Here is a 17,638-nt window from a genome sequence, read left to right as displayed (position 1 = left end):
TTACACTGTTATATCACAGAATAATCAGCATGTTCATTAATTAATGATCTTTTAATCAACTAGTTGACATAATGTCTGAAAACTATTTAAAAAATTAAAATATTCAGAAGACAAAACATAAACGGCCACATTGAAAGATAATTGCAGAGCACTTAAATTAAGCATTTCAGCTTCTTAAAATTTGAAATCTGCTGACTTTGTAATTTCTGACAGTTAATGATAAGTCTTTTGGATTTGGACTAATTATTTTACAATTCAAAGACTAAATGATTCATCATGAAAGTAATTAGATTATTCAATAATGTACAAAGTATTTTTCTGTTGTTGAGAACCTGATCATGAGGGATTTTGGGCATTTAAATGCAGTAAGAGGTCTGGGCTGGAAGCTCAGAGGTCTTATGAGCCAGGACGAGCAGAGGCTAGATGGTTAGCACGCTAACTTCATGACATATCTCTGAAGTCAACACCATCTCATTTCTTCACGTTCTGTTGATCATTTTAAATCTCTTTATACAAAAAAATCATTACAAAAATAATAACCCTTTTTCATGTTGGAGAAAATCCAGCAGGGTACTGAATTCAAACTGGAATTGGGTTCTACTGGTTCTACTCAGAATTTTATTAAAACCATAAAATGAGCTGGAAGCTTCTGTGGACATTTTCTGGATTTTTGTCTTTTTCATGACAAGCAGCCAAGAACATAAGTCAGATATACGACTGGAACAATTAAGTGTTTGTTCATACTTTAGTTTCATAAACACATTAGGTGTCATCAGAAGGTTCCAGAACACCTCTCCAGGTCAGAACTCTGTAGCATCTGTCTGATCCATGTTCAGACTGCAGCTGCTGTCTAAGCGGCCGACGTCACAGACAAACCTTCTGAAACATAACTCTGATGTTTCAGCTGAGATAGAAAAAACTGTGCAATGTTCCTTTAAACTACAACAAAATTATCAGTTCTGCACCAAAAACCCTGACACAGCGCTCCCAAGAACTGCCTCATGTGGACCAGCAGGTGTACTTGGTGGCCTGAGGCAGTCTACAGTGCCCCCTGTGCCACCCTCCTGAACAGTTCGCGTCTCTGCAGGGCAGTCATGGTGTCGCAGCTCTGCAGCAGGTTTGCAATGACGAGTGTCTGCTGGATGCTGGAGGACTTGACCCACAGACGACCGTTCATCCCCACCACCAGCTCACAGGGGAACAGCTGCTGCAGGTCCAATAGGACGTCACTGTGGGGGGACAGCAGTCTGGACAGGGGACACAAGGTGTGAGGAAACGGACACTCACACCCACTCACTGACACACAAACACCTGAGGGAGCTCATACCTGCGGATCAATCCCAGAGAGACACTGAAGAGCAGGCCGCCTCCTCCAAATACTCCCATCCCATTGGCTCGTCCTGAACTGTCCACACACACCAGCTCCGGCTCCATGTCCTTATTGGCTATGACAAACTGAGCAAACACCAGGTCTCCCACCTGCACACAAGGGAAGGGAGGAGTCACACACCTGGACATCTGTGTCCTCATGGTATCACCTGGACCTGTCTGGGTCTCACCTGGACATGTGTGTGCTCAGGGTCTCACCTTGACATTGGGCCGATTCCTCTTGGTCGCTCCCTCAAATGCCAAGTAGGACAGAGACGCCTGCTCACTTCCTCCAAAGTCCACCTTGAAGACATCTCCTGATTTGACTGTCACGATGCCAATGATGGTCTCTCCTTTAGTGGGGACATACTGAGGACACAGAGACAGACTCAGCTCCCAGCATGTACTGCTCCAACACCTGTCCTCCTTTGAGGAAATGTCCTCCCTTCATAAAGATAGTCACTGTTAGATTGGCGTAGTCTTATACCTGGATATGCTGATCTCCGCTTAAAAATATACCCTTTTTAAATCTGGCTGATAAAGTTCTCATGAACAGGTTTAGTCTTGTGAGTAATGTTGGGTGTTTAACTGGTTCACTGAGCGGTACTGTGTTACTAAATAATCTGAGCTTTTCATAACAGAGTCCGGCTGCTTGCTGCTGCAATGCACGGCAGCATTCAGCGGCCGGGGGTCGACATGTCAGCGGACCGGATTCCTTTAGTTGAAATCTGAGAGCACAGCGCACGGCCTGACGACATTATCTTAAAGCCGTACTCACAACCGGTGCTTAATGATTTAATTCAGTCTTATGAGGCGTTTGAAGTCCGCTGACGAAAAAAACTCTTAAATTGCGACTTTTCTAAATGGAATCCTGCCCTTCATAAGAAGCTGCTGCTGGACGCAGACTCACAGTAAACAGCTCGTTCGTATCAGTGTGAACAGCATGTTAAAGTCTCACCCTCCTCTGCTGTGAATCGATCCAGAACATGTTTGGCTGTTTGTGTCGGAGGAAGCCGCTTTTACACACCAGCAGCCGGTCCCCGCTCCGCCTCAGACCCGGACCACACACCACCTTCTCCGGTTTGACGTGATCCGTCAGAGAGATGGTGTCGTTGGCCTCAGAGGAGAATTCATCTCCCGGTAACAAAACCTCCCCGACTTTATCTTTTAAAGCAGAAAACATCGCGACCCCTCGGCAGCTCCGTTCACATGTGTTGTTGCTGCTATTGTTGTTCGACGGACAGAAATACATGTGGCACACGGGAAATCGGGGGCTGCACCTGCAGCACCCTCTGCGGGGCGGGAGGAACAACAACATGTGTGCGCGTGACTGAACGTGGAGCTACAGTTTGTGTCATGTGGTAGAAATATGTTTTGGACAATTTAACCAAATAAGAATTAGTCTCTGAATGAAAAAAAAAACCCTTTTGGCAGTTTTGAACTGTGTCGCTATACTGATTCTGAATTGGACTAGCTATGATCACAAACGTGTGTATCTGAGCAGCAGGGGGCGCGCTGACCTCACTGGACTGGACTGAACATAAGCTCCTCTGGCTCATTGTTGTTCTCATGCAGTTGTTAACATTTATACTTCATATGTTGTTTATTTGAATGTAACAGGTGTGAGTAACTGAGCTGAAGGATGTGTTGCACTGTGTCATGTATATTAAATCATATTGCGCTTAATCTGGGTTTTAAATCAATCTGGCCACCCCTCAGGTTCTTGTGGTGACTCTGAGGAAGGGGCCCGACCCACAACTGAGGAACCTCTGGACTAAATCAACTGTAGCTCAAACACTGACGCAGGACTTTTACCTTTAATGGAGTACATTTATTAAAATACTATGCTTCACTATCATTAAATATTTGTACTTTACTCAAGTATTTTATCAATATCGTGTTTATTTTAATGTTACGGAGGGAAAATCTCTTCAGTGGGTCTCTGACAAGTTAGTGATTCATTGATCATGAGTATTTTACTGAGCTCCTCTGTTTCCTCCTCTGCTGTGGGTTCAGCTCACGGTCGTAAGCAGCTGTCACTTGAAGATGAACACAAGCTGCAGACCTGCAGCTAAAACCTGTTTAACATTATTTGAAAGTGTGGAACTGCTGCAGGAGAATAAAACCAACATCGGACCCCAGAAAGGTTTGAGGGAGACGGGTGACTTACAGGAAATCAAAGAGTCGGATCGCTGAAATAAAATAAAAGCCAGTTGATTTAATAAAGAGAAGAGCACATGTTGACCTGAGATGAAATTACCACCAGAGTCCAGACTTTGTGCTTTCAGGTTCAAACTGGTTTCAGGTCAGATTCATCAGATCCTTTAAGTGAAACACTAAAGTAGAAATACTTGATTACAAGGAAAAGTCCTGTATTCAAAAGCACTGGGATTATTGTTAATATACTTCTTCTCCATCTTCCTCTTTTCTTCTTCTTGTTTTTCCTCTTCTTTTTCTTCTTCTTCTTCTTCATCTTCTCCTGTTTTCTGGACTTTGTGATTGAAATAGTTCAAAGTAGAAACTGAAGCTTCAAGTTCTGTGTTCAGTTAGAGAACAGTGTATGTATGTGTGTGCGCGCAAGCGTTCTTTTTCCTTCCAGAGGGCTGAAGGAGGCGTTCACTGCTTCACATTACACCCTGTAAAAAAGACCCTGTTTCTTTTGGACCCAGCTGCTGTTGACTTCACCTGGACCACATAAATATTTCATAACTCTGATCCTCCTTCAGTGGCGGCGAGGAAACGCGCATAGACTATGGATGATTTAAGACAGTGTTACGGCTGTGACGCATCGACACTCTGCAGCCTTTTACAAACCAGCCGAGAGAGACGTGAACCCTGCCTGAAGCCAGAGGCCTCTGAGCTGGCTTTTATTTAGGAACACACACACGCACACACACACACACACACACACACACACACACACACACACACACACACACTGAGCTTCAGTTACTAAACACTTTTCAGAGCTCGTTTTTCAGCTTTATTTTACAAAAGCACAAAGAAAAAAATCCTAAAAAAAACCTCCAGAGTCCATCAGGTCACCTTGTTTGTCTGTCTGTTTGTTTGTTTGTTTGAGCTCAGGCCTGCCCACATGCTACAGGACAACAACAACACAGAGAGTACACAACATAAACTTTACAAAAGTTTCACACATGTGAACATTCAAACTTTAAAAAAGTGACTTTTGGTCAAAACTAGTTGTTGTTGTTGCTTTTTTTACAGTACACAGAAAAAAAACATGAACACACAATATTTCATTTTCTTCTCTCCACAAACTGAATAAGAAGAAAAATCCCCCTCAGCTCCTCTCACACTGTCTGACGAACACTTCTGATCAGCCTTGTCTCCTTCACTTAGTGATTTCCTACATTTCCCAGAATGCTTTCAACAACCCGCAGAGAAGATTTTGGCTTTCTTTGTTGGATCGTGCTCGACTGAGAGCTGAAGTGTGCTCAGGTTTTTATAGATGAGTATAGAAACAGAACAAGCGGCAGTGATGGAGAATCTCAGGGGAACTTTTCCGGTTTCATCTTGTCTGTTCTGGTCTGGTCTGGACTGCACCTCTACTGACTCTTGTTCATCGTCCTGCTGGAGCGACTCGTGACCACCTTCTGGAAGAGATCATCTGAAAAAAAGCACACAATACATACAAATCATCAGGAAGGTCAGAGTCATATCAGGTTTGATTCTTCATGCCTCTTGATCAGAAACTCACCGTTCCTGAAGCTCTTGGAGTCTGCCTGTGTGACAGAAAGAATGGACAGAAGGGAGGAAACAGACATCAATCAGAACCCCTCAGAAATGCAATACAATTATTTTCTGTTATTTTCCCGATGAGACATGAGCATTCAGCCTTTGTGCAAAATATGGAAACTATTTTGTTTCTGCATCACCACACAGGCTGCATCTACTCATGGACAAAGGACTAGCTATCAATGTTTACATCCACTGTTGTCGTGAGCATGAGCTCAAGTAGATAAAACTTCTCTCTGAACAGACAACATGAAACTGTATTAGCTTCTCCAACAGGCTAACATCTGTATTAGCTAACAGGCTATTATTTATTAAGTGGTGGACAGATCGGAAACACAGAGAGAGGGGGGTGTGACATGCGGCAAAGGACCTCCAGCCGGAATTTGAACGAGGGTCAGCTGCGTATATGGCATGCGCTCTAACCACTTGACCACCTGCGTGCCGAGGGTGTGGTTGATCAGTGCATGGTTATCGGTGTGTCTTCTCACCCTGGAGGCAGCAGCTGATCTGAGCGGCACTGCAGGTCCGTCGGCCTGTTCTCTGTCCACCTTCGGAGCTGCGGAGACACAAACAGCATCACTGGACCGGACTTCACATACATGATGATTCTCCATCATTAAAGCGTCTCCAACAGGTGGGTCTGTCCTCTTGTTTCTAGCTGTGAACACATCCTATAATAAGCTCTAAATTTTGGGGGTGTTCGACTCACACAGAGGTTTGATGACGGTGTTGATGGCATGGACGACTCCATTAGTTGCCATCAGGTCGGCGTCGGCCACCGGTATCTTGTTGACGTACAAGGTGGAGTTACGCTGGAACACAGAGAGGACAGCTGTCAAAACTCTCAACTGGTCAGAGTTTAAATAAAGTTATGGAACAGTAGGTGAGGTGAGAGGACTGACCACACTGAGCTCCAGCTTCTCTCCCAGCAGAGGTTTGACTCTGGTGTGAGAGCTGACTCCTCCGCTGACCAACAGCCCCTCGCCCAGGTGATACCTGAGCACACCTGACAGCTCCTGAGGGTTACCTGGGAGACAGAGGACACAGCAGTAACACACCTCATGTGGTAAAATATCAAAAAATCAAATCTGATGAGTGACAGAAAAACTTTTTTTTCAATATCGGACAAATAAGAGTTTTGATATTTGACATTAAGTTTTGAGTCCTGCGGTGGTTGCCTCATGTGTCTTCGGCATCCTTCCACACTGTACCCGTGTCTCTGCATGTCTTTATTAGGCTGCTGCAGCAGAGACAGTTTATATAAACGTCATTAAGGCGCTGTGCTGAGCGTTGGGAAATGATTTGACTGTGAGTCACATAAACAGAACTATTCTGAACAGTCGGACCAAACAAGGAGCAGAGGACTGAAGGAGATGACCAAACTAATGTCACTGTTTCCTCCTGCAGCTGAATAACACTTTCTCACCAGCACGGCTGCCTGGAACCATCCATGACAATGAAATACCCACACTGAATGATCCTTTACCGCAGTCTCTGGACTGACGGAGCTGTTTGGAGGATTGTTTCAACGTCTCTAACATTAGCTTCTAAAACAGGCTAATGTCAACATTAGCTTCTCCAACAGGCTAACGTCAACATTAGCTTCCACAACAGGCTGACATCAACATTTGCTTCTAAAACAGGCTAACATCAGTGTTTGCCATGCTGCTATTCTCCATATTTCATCATTCTTCTGCTTTTTACTCACGCATCAGTCTATTGAGTTCGGACGGTGAAATGGCATTGAAGGCATCGTTGGTGGGAGCAAAGAAGGTCAGCGCCCCCTGTTGGTTCAACAGTTCCGTCATCCCTGCTGTCTGGATGGCACCAACCAGGAGACTGAAACAAAGAGGAGGAGGATGTATCCATGTGTTAGCATTTCTGACAGGCTAGTAACAGTGTTTGCTTCTGCAACAAACTAGCATCAGTTTCAGCATCTCCAATAGGCTATTATCAGTGTTAACCTATCCAACAAGCCAACACTGTTGTTAGCTTCTGCCACAGCCTAGCATCTGTGTTAGTTTTTCCAATAGACTAGCAATCAATGTTAGCTTCTCCAGCAGGCTAAAGGCAGGAACACACCAGGCCAACTGTTGGCCATCTGAAGCGTTTAGGGAGACTCGGACAAGTTTGGGAACAAATCTGTTCAGTGTGTTCAGCTGCGTTGGATGTTTTTGGAACCGTGCGGACAGCGTCTGCTCCCATTCAACATGTGAAGTCTGAGGAGGTTGGCTGTTGGCTGTCTGAGCCATTGGATTACTCTGATTGGTTGTGTGCTAGCTGTATGACCATTCTGATTGGCGATGTGCTAGCGAATCAGCGCGGTGTGTGGGAGGGGCGGAAGTGACGATGGTAAAGAAACCACATAACCACATCTACGTATAATAACGAGCCCTAAAGCACACAATGCGAGTGTCAGCTCAGCCTTAATTATCTTTTAGGTAATGCCAAGTATTTATTCCACAAACATCTTCGCAGGTCAAGTCAATATTGATCCAATACTGTGTGAGCTTTGTTTTTAAATGCACTCCGTTCCGTCATTTCCTGTTTTGGATGACTGGCATGAGACTAGTGCCACTCGCTGTTAAGGAGGCTTATTGCATCTCATGCAAGTGTAGAACGTAGACGGTACTGTGGAGTTGGCAGCACATTGAAGCAGTGTGTTCAATGCAACTTTTATGCCGAATGGGTCGGATGAGAGGCAACAGAGTGGTTTGATATAGGCAGTTAGACGTTGGCTTCAGTCTGGGCGGTGTGTTGGGGCCTTAACATCAGTAGCCTCTCCAGAAGGCTAACATTTGAAGCTGTGGCACTGCTGACAGATTTGTTAGTTGTAGAATTCAAACTAAACTGGGTCTGAACTTGTTCTGTAATTGAAGCTGTAAATTAATTTCTCCACCACAGAAAAACTGCCAACATCAGTTTGATGGTTAGAGCACCTGTAGTTCATAAACTCTGCTGCTTCAATACATTAAGGAAGATTAAGGAGACTTTCAAAGTATTGAGAAATACAGAACAGACAGAACCACTTCCTCCATGAGTCAGCAGTTACAAGATTAAGCTAGAACTGCAAGCAGTTAGAACGGGGGCCAAGCCCCCCGAGCGACTCGGACTCCACACACTGCAGAGCCCACGGAAGTTGGCCCCAAAGGATGACGGGCTTGGGGCAAAAGTGAGGACACAGGCCAACGTCTGAGCCGTGGTATTCGCTGTAATGGGAAGTGCACTGGAAGTGCAAAAGGCTGATTGTGTGCTCATTTGGATCTGTTGTACTAAGCCACGCCCACTTTGACCAGTAATGACCACCTTCAAGGTATGGCCTCAGGATTGGCCCTACATCATACCGACCAAATTTCGTAAAATGTGTGAATTTTTTGACCAAGCAAAAATCTTTTGATAACTTTAGATCAGGTCCAGCTGAAGAGTGTGCCTGCCAAGTTTCACGCAGAAGAGACAAAATTCCAAGGAGGGGTTTGAAAAAGTAGGTTTTCCGGATTTTGCGATTTAATGAAAAAACTCTCTAGGAGGAAATTGCCGGGGCCACTTGCAAAGTGATTCAGCTCCATTCAGGGAATCTGGGGATACAAGTTTTTGAATCTGCAACATACAGTGTGGGAGTTATAGGCAAAAACACGGAGGATAAATGTATTTTTTTGTGTGAGAGATATTTGCAGGAGTCTGGACCAACCCTCCAAATTGCATCGCCCTCCCTTGCATGGTTTAGCCTGCAGCACCACTTTTAGCCAGAGAAAAATAAAAATAAAAATCCTTATAATTACAATAGGGTTCCTAGCTCTGCTGGTCCTAGGAAAGACGTATGCTTGCATACACATTCCCTCGGCCCCTTGGGCTTGGCTCTCTAATTACAGTGGGGAGTTTTATTATCCAATAGAGAGGAGGAGGAGGAGGAGGTGAAGGGGAAGGTGGTGGAGGAGGATGAGCAGGAGATAGAAGAAGGTGAAGACTGGTTCAACCATCAGAAGCTGAGCTCTCTGAGGTTTTTATTCTTTAAACTCCTCAATAGAGAAACAAAATTCTGACTTCTGAATTCTGAACATGCTTCACGTCATACCTGTGTTCAGACAGTGTTGGTGAACCGAACAGATAAAACAATGTCCTCACCTGAAGCGGTCGTCCGCCTTCAGGATGTCCATGATGGTTCCCATTGGTGGAGTGAGGACTTTGTCCACAGTGAACATGGTGGCGTAGCGTCCTGTCTTATCGTGGGCAGCGATGCAGGCGTTCTCGATGCACAGGTTCTACAGACCCATGGAGAAATGAGTGAACATCTGAAAGGATGCAAGTGAAGTCGCACAGTGGAGGAGGTCTGATGCACCAGCTGAGTCCACCATCCAAACATAATGGACTGATAAAGCAGCCCATGGGTCTCTGAACCACATCAGGTCTTAATTGAAAGTCATTCTGTCAAAGTGCACACACACACAAACAGTGTCTGGAAAGATTTAGCAGTCATCAGAAGCAGGAAGCTTCTTGCGGTCTGTAGAGTTCATTACTGAGCAGACATGGGAACCACCCAGGAGTGAAAGGACCAGTAACATGTGGAGTCACTATAGAGACCACCAGAGACAACCCTCCACCACAGACTGATCACATGATCAATAGCACAGTTCGGTACATGTATTAACACGTGTGCTGTGTTACCAAGGCAACAGGTAAAACATAAAAAACAAAGGTTGCAACAAACCTACATATAGAATCAAGGAGCAACATCAATTGTACAAAAATCCAGTGGAGTAATATCAACTGTACAACCAGAGTCCAGCAGAGCAACATCAACTGTACCAGAATCCAGTAGAGCAACATCAGCTGTACCAGCAGGGATGTAACGCTTACTAGTGTCACGGTAAACCATGGTAAAATTCCTGACGGTGAAGGCTACCGTTTAAGTTTTAATTACCACGGTAACCTAATCCTACTTTATCAAAGTCTCACTACGCAGGTGCAATGTATAACGTGTGCTTGTTATGTAGTGAAGAAGACATGGCTGAGGGAGGACATGATAGTAGTGGCCCTTATGCCATTTTTCCAACTCCAAAGAAACCAAATCTGAAGTCTGGGTGTATTTTGGTTATTATAAGAATACTCAGGGGCAGCTGGTCGAGGATGGCAGCCCTCTGCAGGAGCTATGAGACGAAGGTTTTTGCGAGCAGCGGCAACACATCAAATTTACACGACCATCACCCTCAACTGTTCAGCGAATGCAAGGTAAGCTAACCTTAAGCTCGGGTGCATGATGTATGTATGTCGAGTTTAATCTTTTTTAATTTGCTGTTATTATGTAGTATCTGTGTGTTTCCTACACATCCTGGGTTCTAAGACAATAGTGAATAGGAGGAAGACAGGATGAGAAGGGACCAGATGCTCCCCTTAGACAACTGCGGGAATGTGACAGTGTGAGGGTCCCCATAACCAGGAGCTCTGATCAGCCCTGAGGTGGGCATCAGAGATAAGCTACAGGAAGAAACTACACACATGAGGTATCTGGATGGCAAAACATTCTGATTTTTGAGTTTACTTAGTTTAGATTGAATGATGACTAATTGTTTCTCCTCATGTGAGTTAAGAATGCAGACAGAGTGAGGCTCACAGCTCCAGGGGTCCGAGTAGTAACTCTGTGAGTGCTAAAGGTTAGCAGGCGGCAGGCCATCATAAAGTAATAAACCTGAGGTTGGCCCGCACGCCAAATGGTTGGAGATGCTTAAATGTTTATGTTCCCGTAGAAGAGCAGGGAACCCATTTGGGTCATTTTGGGGACAAGACATAAAGTTGAATGCAGCCAAGTTAAATGAGTTTACGAGGGAGACAGGTCAACTCCTCTTTTAGTCTATTGGATAATTTACCAAAGTGACAAATTAGGAGAAGTGGGTGTGTGCTGGAAAGGGACTCTAAAAACCCTCGCATAGGAAGAGAAAGTGAGAGGGGTGGCATTTGGTAGAATTCCTAAGATCAAAGGCGTAGGAGTTCTGGTAGGGCAGAGGGCAAAAACGTTTGGCATTACTTTGCCCTAGATTGGGAAACACCAGATGTGCGGCAACACTCTGCTCGGACTCTAGGCTAACCGAAGTTTGTTTCAATAAAGACGGCTCTATCATTCCACCCAGCCTTGCCTCCGCAGAATTCTTTTATCAACATACTACATGCCGACACCTTTGAGGAAGACAGCCCAGAAACTACTACGGCACATTGCCGCCCTTACCTTGGAGCAAATGTGCCGCCACTATAGACAGACAGCCACTATATATCAGTACTATCAGAAATATATAATACTTGTGAATTATTTGTAGAATAGATTATATATAAAGAATAACATAAAATGGTGAATATAAAAAGTGTCTAGATAGAGATGAGAGCCAAAATAGAGTATTCACAATTAATTAAACAAAAATCTTTTTTTGTTTTGATCTAAAAAAGTGAGTTTTGTGATCGGTTGGTTGCACCCTTAGTATTAAGTAACAATGACAGTGATAATCAATGATGACATTTCCTCTTCATTTTTTTCACAGAGAGGGTCTACTGGCCAATTGAGTGCTGCTGCCACTACATCTCATTCTACCTCTGTAATGCAGACATTAAAGGACACGTTTCAAGAACAGGCTGCCTCATCACAAAAAGCCAATGACCTATTTTGCACAGTTCTGATACATTCTTCTATACTTGTTTAATGTTGATTTAGCAGTGTTTTATTAAGGTTTTGGATTTGGACTACTTTATTATATAATAAATCTATTAAAATATAAATCTTTGTGAAATTATTTCAGTTTATCAGTGTTTTTTCAACATTTTGAAGACATTTTAAAAATACCACGGTCTACCGATAACCATGCTAATTTTGGTCATTACTATTACTACTACTATTTGGGGTTGCCATGGCGCCGAACTAGGTGGCAGCCTGTTGCAGCAGCTCCTGTGGGTTTCCAAGTTTTTGGTCGTTTTTTGTATTTATGTTTTGATTTTCATTGTGAGTTATGGCAACTCTTCTCCAGTGACCATGAGAGGATGGACACTTTCCTTTTTGAACTTTTGAGGTACTTTCGCGGCACTTACTATGATGTTTCTGCTAGCCCTAGCAACGGAGGGTTAGGAGCGCATCATTAAGCACACTGTTTAAATACGCGACCAGCTGATTGCGCTGTGTAAACCTGCACTGCTGTGTGAACCTGCACTGCTGCCCAGAGCCAGGCCTGAGGTCCCGAAGGAGCTGAGGAGGGGATGCCGGGGCTGCAGGGCCAGAGTGAAATGGAGGGTGAAGAGAAGACATAGAGTGGCTGTACCAGCGATTGTCATGGGGAATGTGAAGTCTCTGGGAAATAAGACAGACGAGCTCGCCGTGCTGATAAAGATTCAGAGGGAATATCATGAGTGCAGTGTGTTGTGTTTCATGGAGACATGGCTTCACTCACACATCCCGGACCACAGCGTGGCGGTTCCCGGCTTCAGCACTGTTCGGGCGGACATGGACGTTATAAGCAATGGAAAGAAGAAAGGAAGAGGGATTGCACTGTATGTGAGTAAGAGATGGTGTAATCCTGGACATGTTCATGTGAAGGAACTTCTCTGTACCCCGGACATTGAACTGCTGACTGTGGGGATGCGACCCTATTATTCACCCCGGGAATTCATGTCCGCCAACATTATCAGTGTGTAACGTTCCTCCTTTACCTGATGCAGTGGTGGCCTGTGACGTCATCCACTCCGCCGTTGCCCAGATACAGACGCAGCATCCTAAAGCTTTCATTGTCATCACTGGGGATTTTAATCACGTCTCACTGGACAAAACCCTCCCAACGTTTCACCAGTATATTGACTGTCCCACCGAAGACTATAACACACTGGATCTTTTATATGCAGACGCTAAGCATGTATGCAGTCACACAGCCCTCCCCCACCTTGCCAAATCTGACCACAACATGGTCCTGCTGACCCCTAAGTATGTCCCTCTTGTTCAGCGGCAGCCTGTCCACACTTGGAGCATGAGGAGATGGACTCAGGAGGCTGCTGATGCACTATAGGACTGCTTTGAGTCAACAGACTGGGATGTACTTGTTGAGCTACATGTAGAGGATCTCGACAGCATCATTGACTGCATCACAGAATACATCAGGTTCTGTGAACACACCACCATGCCAACCTGGACTGTACGCTGCTTCCCTAACGATAAGCCGTGGATCACCAATGACCTGAAAGCTCTTCTTAACAAGAGGCAGAGGATGTTCAGGTCTGAAGAGAGTGCAGCATGAACTCAGGGATATGCTGAGGGCCTGTAAAGACACCTACAGGAGGAAGCTGGAGGCCAAACTCCAGCAGAACAATGTGAGGGATGTGTGGACAGGAATGAAGCAGATCAACGGGTGTGAGCGATAGACAGTCATCAGGCAGCTTGGAGAGGGCAAATTAGCTGAACACATTCTTCAATAGGTTCAGCTCACAGCCTTCTGTCATCTCCCGGACACCTCCAGACCCCCACATACCCTCACTGCCCCATATGCTTCCTCCCCCATCACTCTCCTGATGTGAGCTCTCCTGTGCAGCACCTCTCCTCCTCCTCCTCCTCCTCCACTCAAGACACCAGCACCCTCTCCCGCATGACTGTGACTGCAGGCCAGGTTAGGAGACAGCTGGAGAGACTCCACCAGTGGAAGGCTGCAGGCCCTGATGATATCATCCCCGGGATCCTGAAGACATGTGCCAGCCAGCTGTCTCCTGTCCTACAACACCTGTACAACCTGAGCCTGGGTCAGGAGAGAGAGAATACCGGTGCTGGTTCCTGTGCCAAAGAAGTCGACACCATCAGACCTCAGTTACTACTGACCAGTGGCCCTCACATCTTACGTGATGAAGGTGCTGGAGAGACAGATCTTGGCCAACCTGAGGCCGCAGGTGAGAGCCCTGCTAGACCCTCTGCAATTTGCTTAACAGCCCCACTTGGGAGTTGATGACTCTGTCATCTACCTGCTGCAACCAGCCCATTTGCACCTAGATGGTGGCACTGTGAGAATCACATTCTTTGATTTCTCCAGTGCTTTTAACACCATTCAGCCACTGCTACTGGTGATGGGTGTGGACGACATGATGATCTCCTGGATTACTGACTACCTGACATGCAGGCCACAGTTTGTCTGTATGGGCAGTGTTCTGTCTGATGTGGTGGTTAGTGATGCAAGAGCTCCACAGGGGACTGTAGTGTCTCCTTTCCTGTTTACCTTATACACCACTGACTTTCACTGACGTCACCTGCAGAAGTTTTCTGACGACTCGGCTGTTGTTAGGTGTATAAGTGAGGGACAGGAGGAGGAGTACAGGGCACTGGTGGACAACTTTGTGGAGTGGACTGGACAGAATCACCTGCAGCTGAACATCAGCAAGACCAGAGAGATGGTGATAGATTTTAGGACGAAGAGGAGGACGGCTCCCCAACCACTAGGCATTCTGGGAAAGGATGTGGAGATGGTGGAGGATTGTAAGTACCTTGGTGTTACCATCAACCACAGACTGGCCTGGAGATCTAACACTGAAGCTGTTTACAAGAAGGGGATGGGCAGACTTTACTTCCTGAGGAAGCTGAGATCCTTCAACGTGTGCAGCAAGATGTTGGAGATCTTTTATCAGTCTGTGGTGGCCAGTGTACTTTTCTTTGCTGTGGTTTGTTGGGGGAGTAGCATCGGAGCCAGCGACACCAACAGACTCAACAAACTAATCAGGAAGGCTGGCTCTGTGATTGGCTGTTAACAGGACACTCTGAAGGCTTTGGTGGAGAGGAGGACACTGAAAAAACTATATTACTATAAAAAAAACTATATATTATCCATCATGGATAATCCTCTCCACCCTCTCCACCTCACACTGGTCAGACAGCGGAGCACCTTCTCCAAAAGGCTGCTCCAGCTTCGCTGTCATAACAACAGAAATAGGAAAACTTTCCTGCCATCACTTTATGTAATAACTCTCCCACCTCTGCCTGACAGAGAGAACTCTGATTTCTCTACTGTTTTGTTGGATATGTTATTATTGTTTATTGTTTATGTAGTGTAAAATAACCATAGTAAGTACATATTGGTCAGTATAAAATAACCACAGTTAGTAAATAGTGACTAATGGTAACTGATAGTAAGTGGGAAAATGTAACCACAAATCTAAGAATAACATCATATAACCAAATATGTAACACTTTCATTAAGTTTAAAAATACAGTGCAAAGTGTGATCAGGTATAACAGGATGCATCAAGAAAGGGAGTTAACTGAAGGCCTGAAGGCCAGAGTTTCTAAGAGCCAGTGATAAGGACACAGGGAGAGCACCTTCTTGAAAAAAAACAAAGCAAGGCAAAGAGCAACTGGTCGACATGCAGTTCTGCACGTACACCAATCTTTGCGCAAGCACAGAAGGTAATACTGGGTTTTTCCACTAGAGGTACGGGGATTTTCCATAAGAAAATATGGTGTTTTTCCACAAAGAAATAACAATGTCAGCAGAAATTAAGCAGAATAGTGATTGGTGGAAACCATGTTGTCCGAATGGACACACCCACTTTTCTGCATTTAAAAGAGGATGTTCGGGGGTTTGAGCCTCGGGTCAGTTTGGTTTTTCATGGATTTTGTCTGTGTCTGATCCCACTCTTTTTTGCTGGCAAATAAAGTTCTATTGCACTCAGCCTTGAAGACTCCTGGTGACTTTCTGATCTTTGAAATTTTTTGGACCAACGAAGAAAAGAGAAGTCGTTTATATGACATTTATAGTATATTTGCACTGTATATAGTTTTTGCAGACCCACTGCTGCTGTGACAAAATAATTTCCCAGTCTGGGATCATTAAAGTAATTCTATTCTATTCTATTCTATTCTATTCTATTCTATTCTATTCTATTCTATTCTATTCTATTCTATGTACCAGTGTCCAGTGGAGCAACATCAACTGAACAAACAAAATCCAAGTCGAGCAACGTCAACTGTACAACCAGAGTCCAGTGGAGCAACATTTACTGTACAACCAGTGTCCAGTTGAGCTACATCAACATGTCTGTCTGTAGCTGCATTGACACCTGAGGACCACAGTGTTGATGGACCCCAGTCTCAGTGTGAGGTCCCGGCCTCATCCTTATGGCTCCTACATGGTAAATCTCTCTGGTCTTTCTGGTTTTGTCTATTTGATTCACATCAACCTAACCTGCTCTGGATGACATCATGACCACATGTGGTCCCAGTAATGAGGCAGCAGCGTGGGACGTGCAGCCACCACAGTTTGAAAGATCTTTTTATTAAAGTTTGATGTTTCATGCATCATCAAGTAAAAATATAAAACCTAATGTTGCTCTGTGTTCTTAAAGAACTGATTCTGTTTGGTTTAATTCACAAACAGAGAAAATGGATTTGAATCAAACATTTGTTAAAGATATAAATGAAAAGCAGCCACAAACTCAGTGACCTGGTGAAGTCATCCCTGGAGGTGAAGAGACAATATTCATGGCCAGTAAAAACAGACAATCTGCCCAGTCTCCCCAGCAACGGGCCACAATTTCAGGCAGGCTCAAACATTTTCAGCCAATAAGCTGATTTGTTAAATTGTTCACAAGCTCTCAGGAGTCAGACTTTGTGGAAATGGACTGAAGTCACATCAAACTAACAAAAAAACATTATACAATCGATCAAATGTGTTTTTTCATTTTTGTCATCATGATCATGAAACTGGATCAAACTACAGCATAAAAACATGAAACCATAACAACGAACCAACAACAGGATCCGGCCTGATCAATAGCCTCTCCAACAACTACACCTTCACCTGCACCTGCCAAGTGTTCACCACCTTCCTGACCACTAATCCATGATCTACCTTTACACTGAGAGGTGGACAACACATGTTGGGATGGAAATGCTGATTAGTTGATCAAAAGTGCCGTAAATCTGAATCTGCACCAGGAGCCAACGTGAAGAAACATTTCAAAGTTCTCACATTTCTGTAGACGAACACTCTGAGTTTGAGTCCTCCCAGTGTCTCCAGCTCCTGACCATGATACAGAGACTTGGAGGAAAGCTGCTCCTTCATGATGTGATTGGTCATCAGCTTCCTCATGTCTGGTGTCATGGTCAGACTTCCTGTTTGAGAAACCCTCAGATAAATACAACAACTTACGTTCACAGTCAGTCAGTCACACTCAGGCTCTGACCGTCTAAGGTCATCTGGTATCAGTAAAAATATGGTCAGAGGTCGCGTTACCTTTAAAGGCGTCGTCCAGAGGAGCCAGCATTGTCAGAGCCTCGGAGCCTGTCAGGTGGGGGGTCAGACCAGCTTCCACAAACAGCTTTGCTGCCGTGTCCACAGATGAGCTTTCAGCCAGCTCCAGCAGAACTTTGGCTGAAAATATTAAACACTTAGTTGATGCACTGTAAGTAGTGCATCTTCTACTGAGTGGTAACTGGATATACTGTTTGTACTTCAGAACTTCTGTAGTTTAACATCAGTACTATCAGTAATACATGCAGGAGTGTCTTCAGCATGAG

The 17,638-nt window shown here is 44.7% G+C and overlaps 2 protein-coding genes across 2 annotated transcripts in view; both read right to left on the bottom strand.

Annotated features, from left to right (window-relative positions):
• Positions 1–129: 129 nt before the first annotated feature.
• Positions 130–2,657, bottom strand: exosc3 (exosome component 3). The gene is made up of 4 exons (XM_037076698.1): positions 2,327–2,657; positions 1,588–1,737; positions 1,328–1,479; positions 130–1,247 (listed from the first exon to the last, which is right to left on the bottom strand). The coding sequence occupies exons 1-4, from the start codon at positions 2,618–2,620 to the stop codon at positions 1,040–1,042; spliced, it is 804 nt and encodes a 267-aa protein (XP_036932593.1). The 5' UTR covers positions 2,621–2,657; the 3' UTR covers positions 130–1,039.
• Positions 2,658–4,338: 1,681 nt separating this feature from the next.
• The window catches only part of tgfbi (transforming growth factor, beta-induced), a 31,493-nt gene continuing 18,193 nt past the window's right edge, over positions 4,339–17,638 (bottom strand). Inside the window, exons 9-17 of the mRNA XM_037076697.1 lie at positions 17,355–17,492; positions 17,091–17,233; positions 9,247–9,383; positions 6,833–6,963; positions 6,027–6,151; positions 5,834–5,936; positions 5,613–5,680; positions 5,087–5,111; positions 4,339–4,996 (exon numbers count right to left, since the gene is read on the bottom strand). Coding sequence (XP_036932592.1) covers positions 4,935–4,996; positions 5,087–5,111; positions 5,613–5,680; positions 5,834–5,936; positions 6,027–6,151; positions 6,833–6,963; positions 9,247–9,383; positions 17,091–17,233; positions 17,355–17,492 — 932 coding nt within the window. The 3' untranslated portion in view covers positions 4,339–4,934. The remainder of the gene's footprint in view (positions 4,997–5,086; positions 5,112–5,612; positions 5,681–5,833; positions 5,937–6,026; positions 6,152–6,832; positions 6,964–9,246; positions 9,384–17,090; positions 17,234–17,354; positions 17,493–17,638) is intronic.

This window comes from Acanthopagrus latus, chromosome 18, assembly GCF_904848185.1.
Source record: "Acanthopagrus latus isolate v.2019 chromosome 18, fAcaLat1.1, whole genome shotgun sequence".
NCBI classification, from domain to species: Eukaryota; Metazoa; Chordata; class Actinopteri; order Spariformes; family Sparidae; genus Acanthopagrus; species Acanthopagrus latus.
Note: the sequence above shows the minus strand (reverse complement) of the source record. Positions and strands in the feature narration are given on the sequence as shown.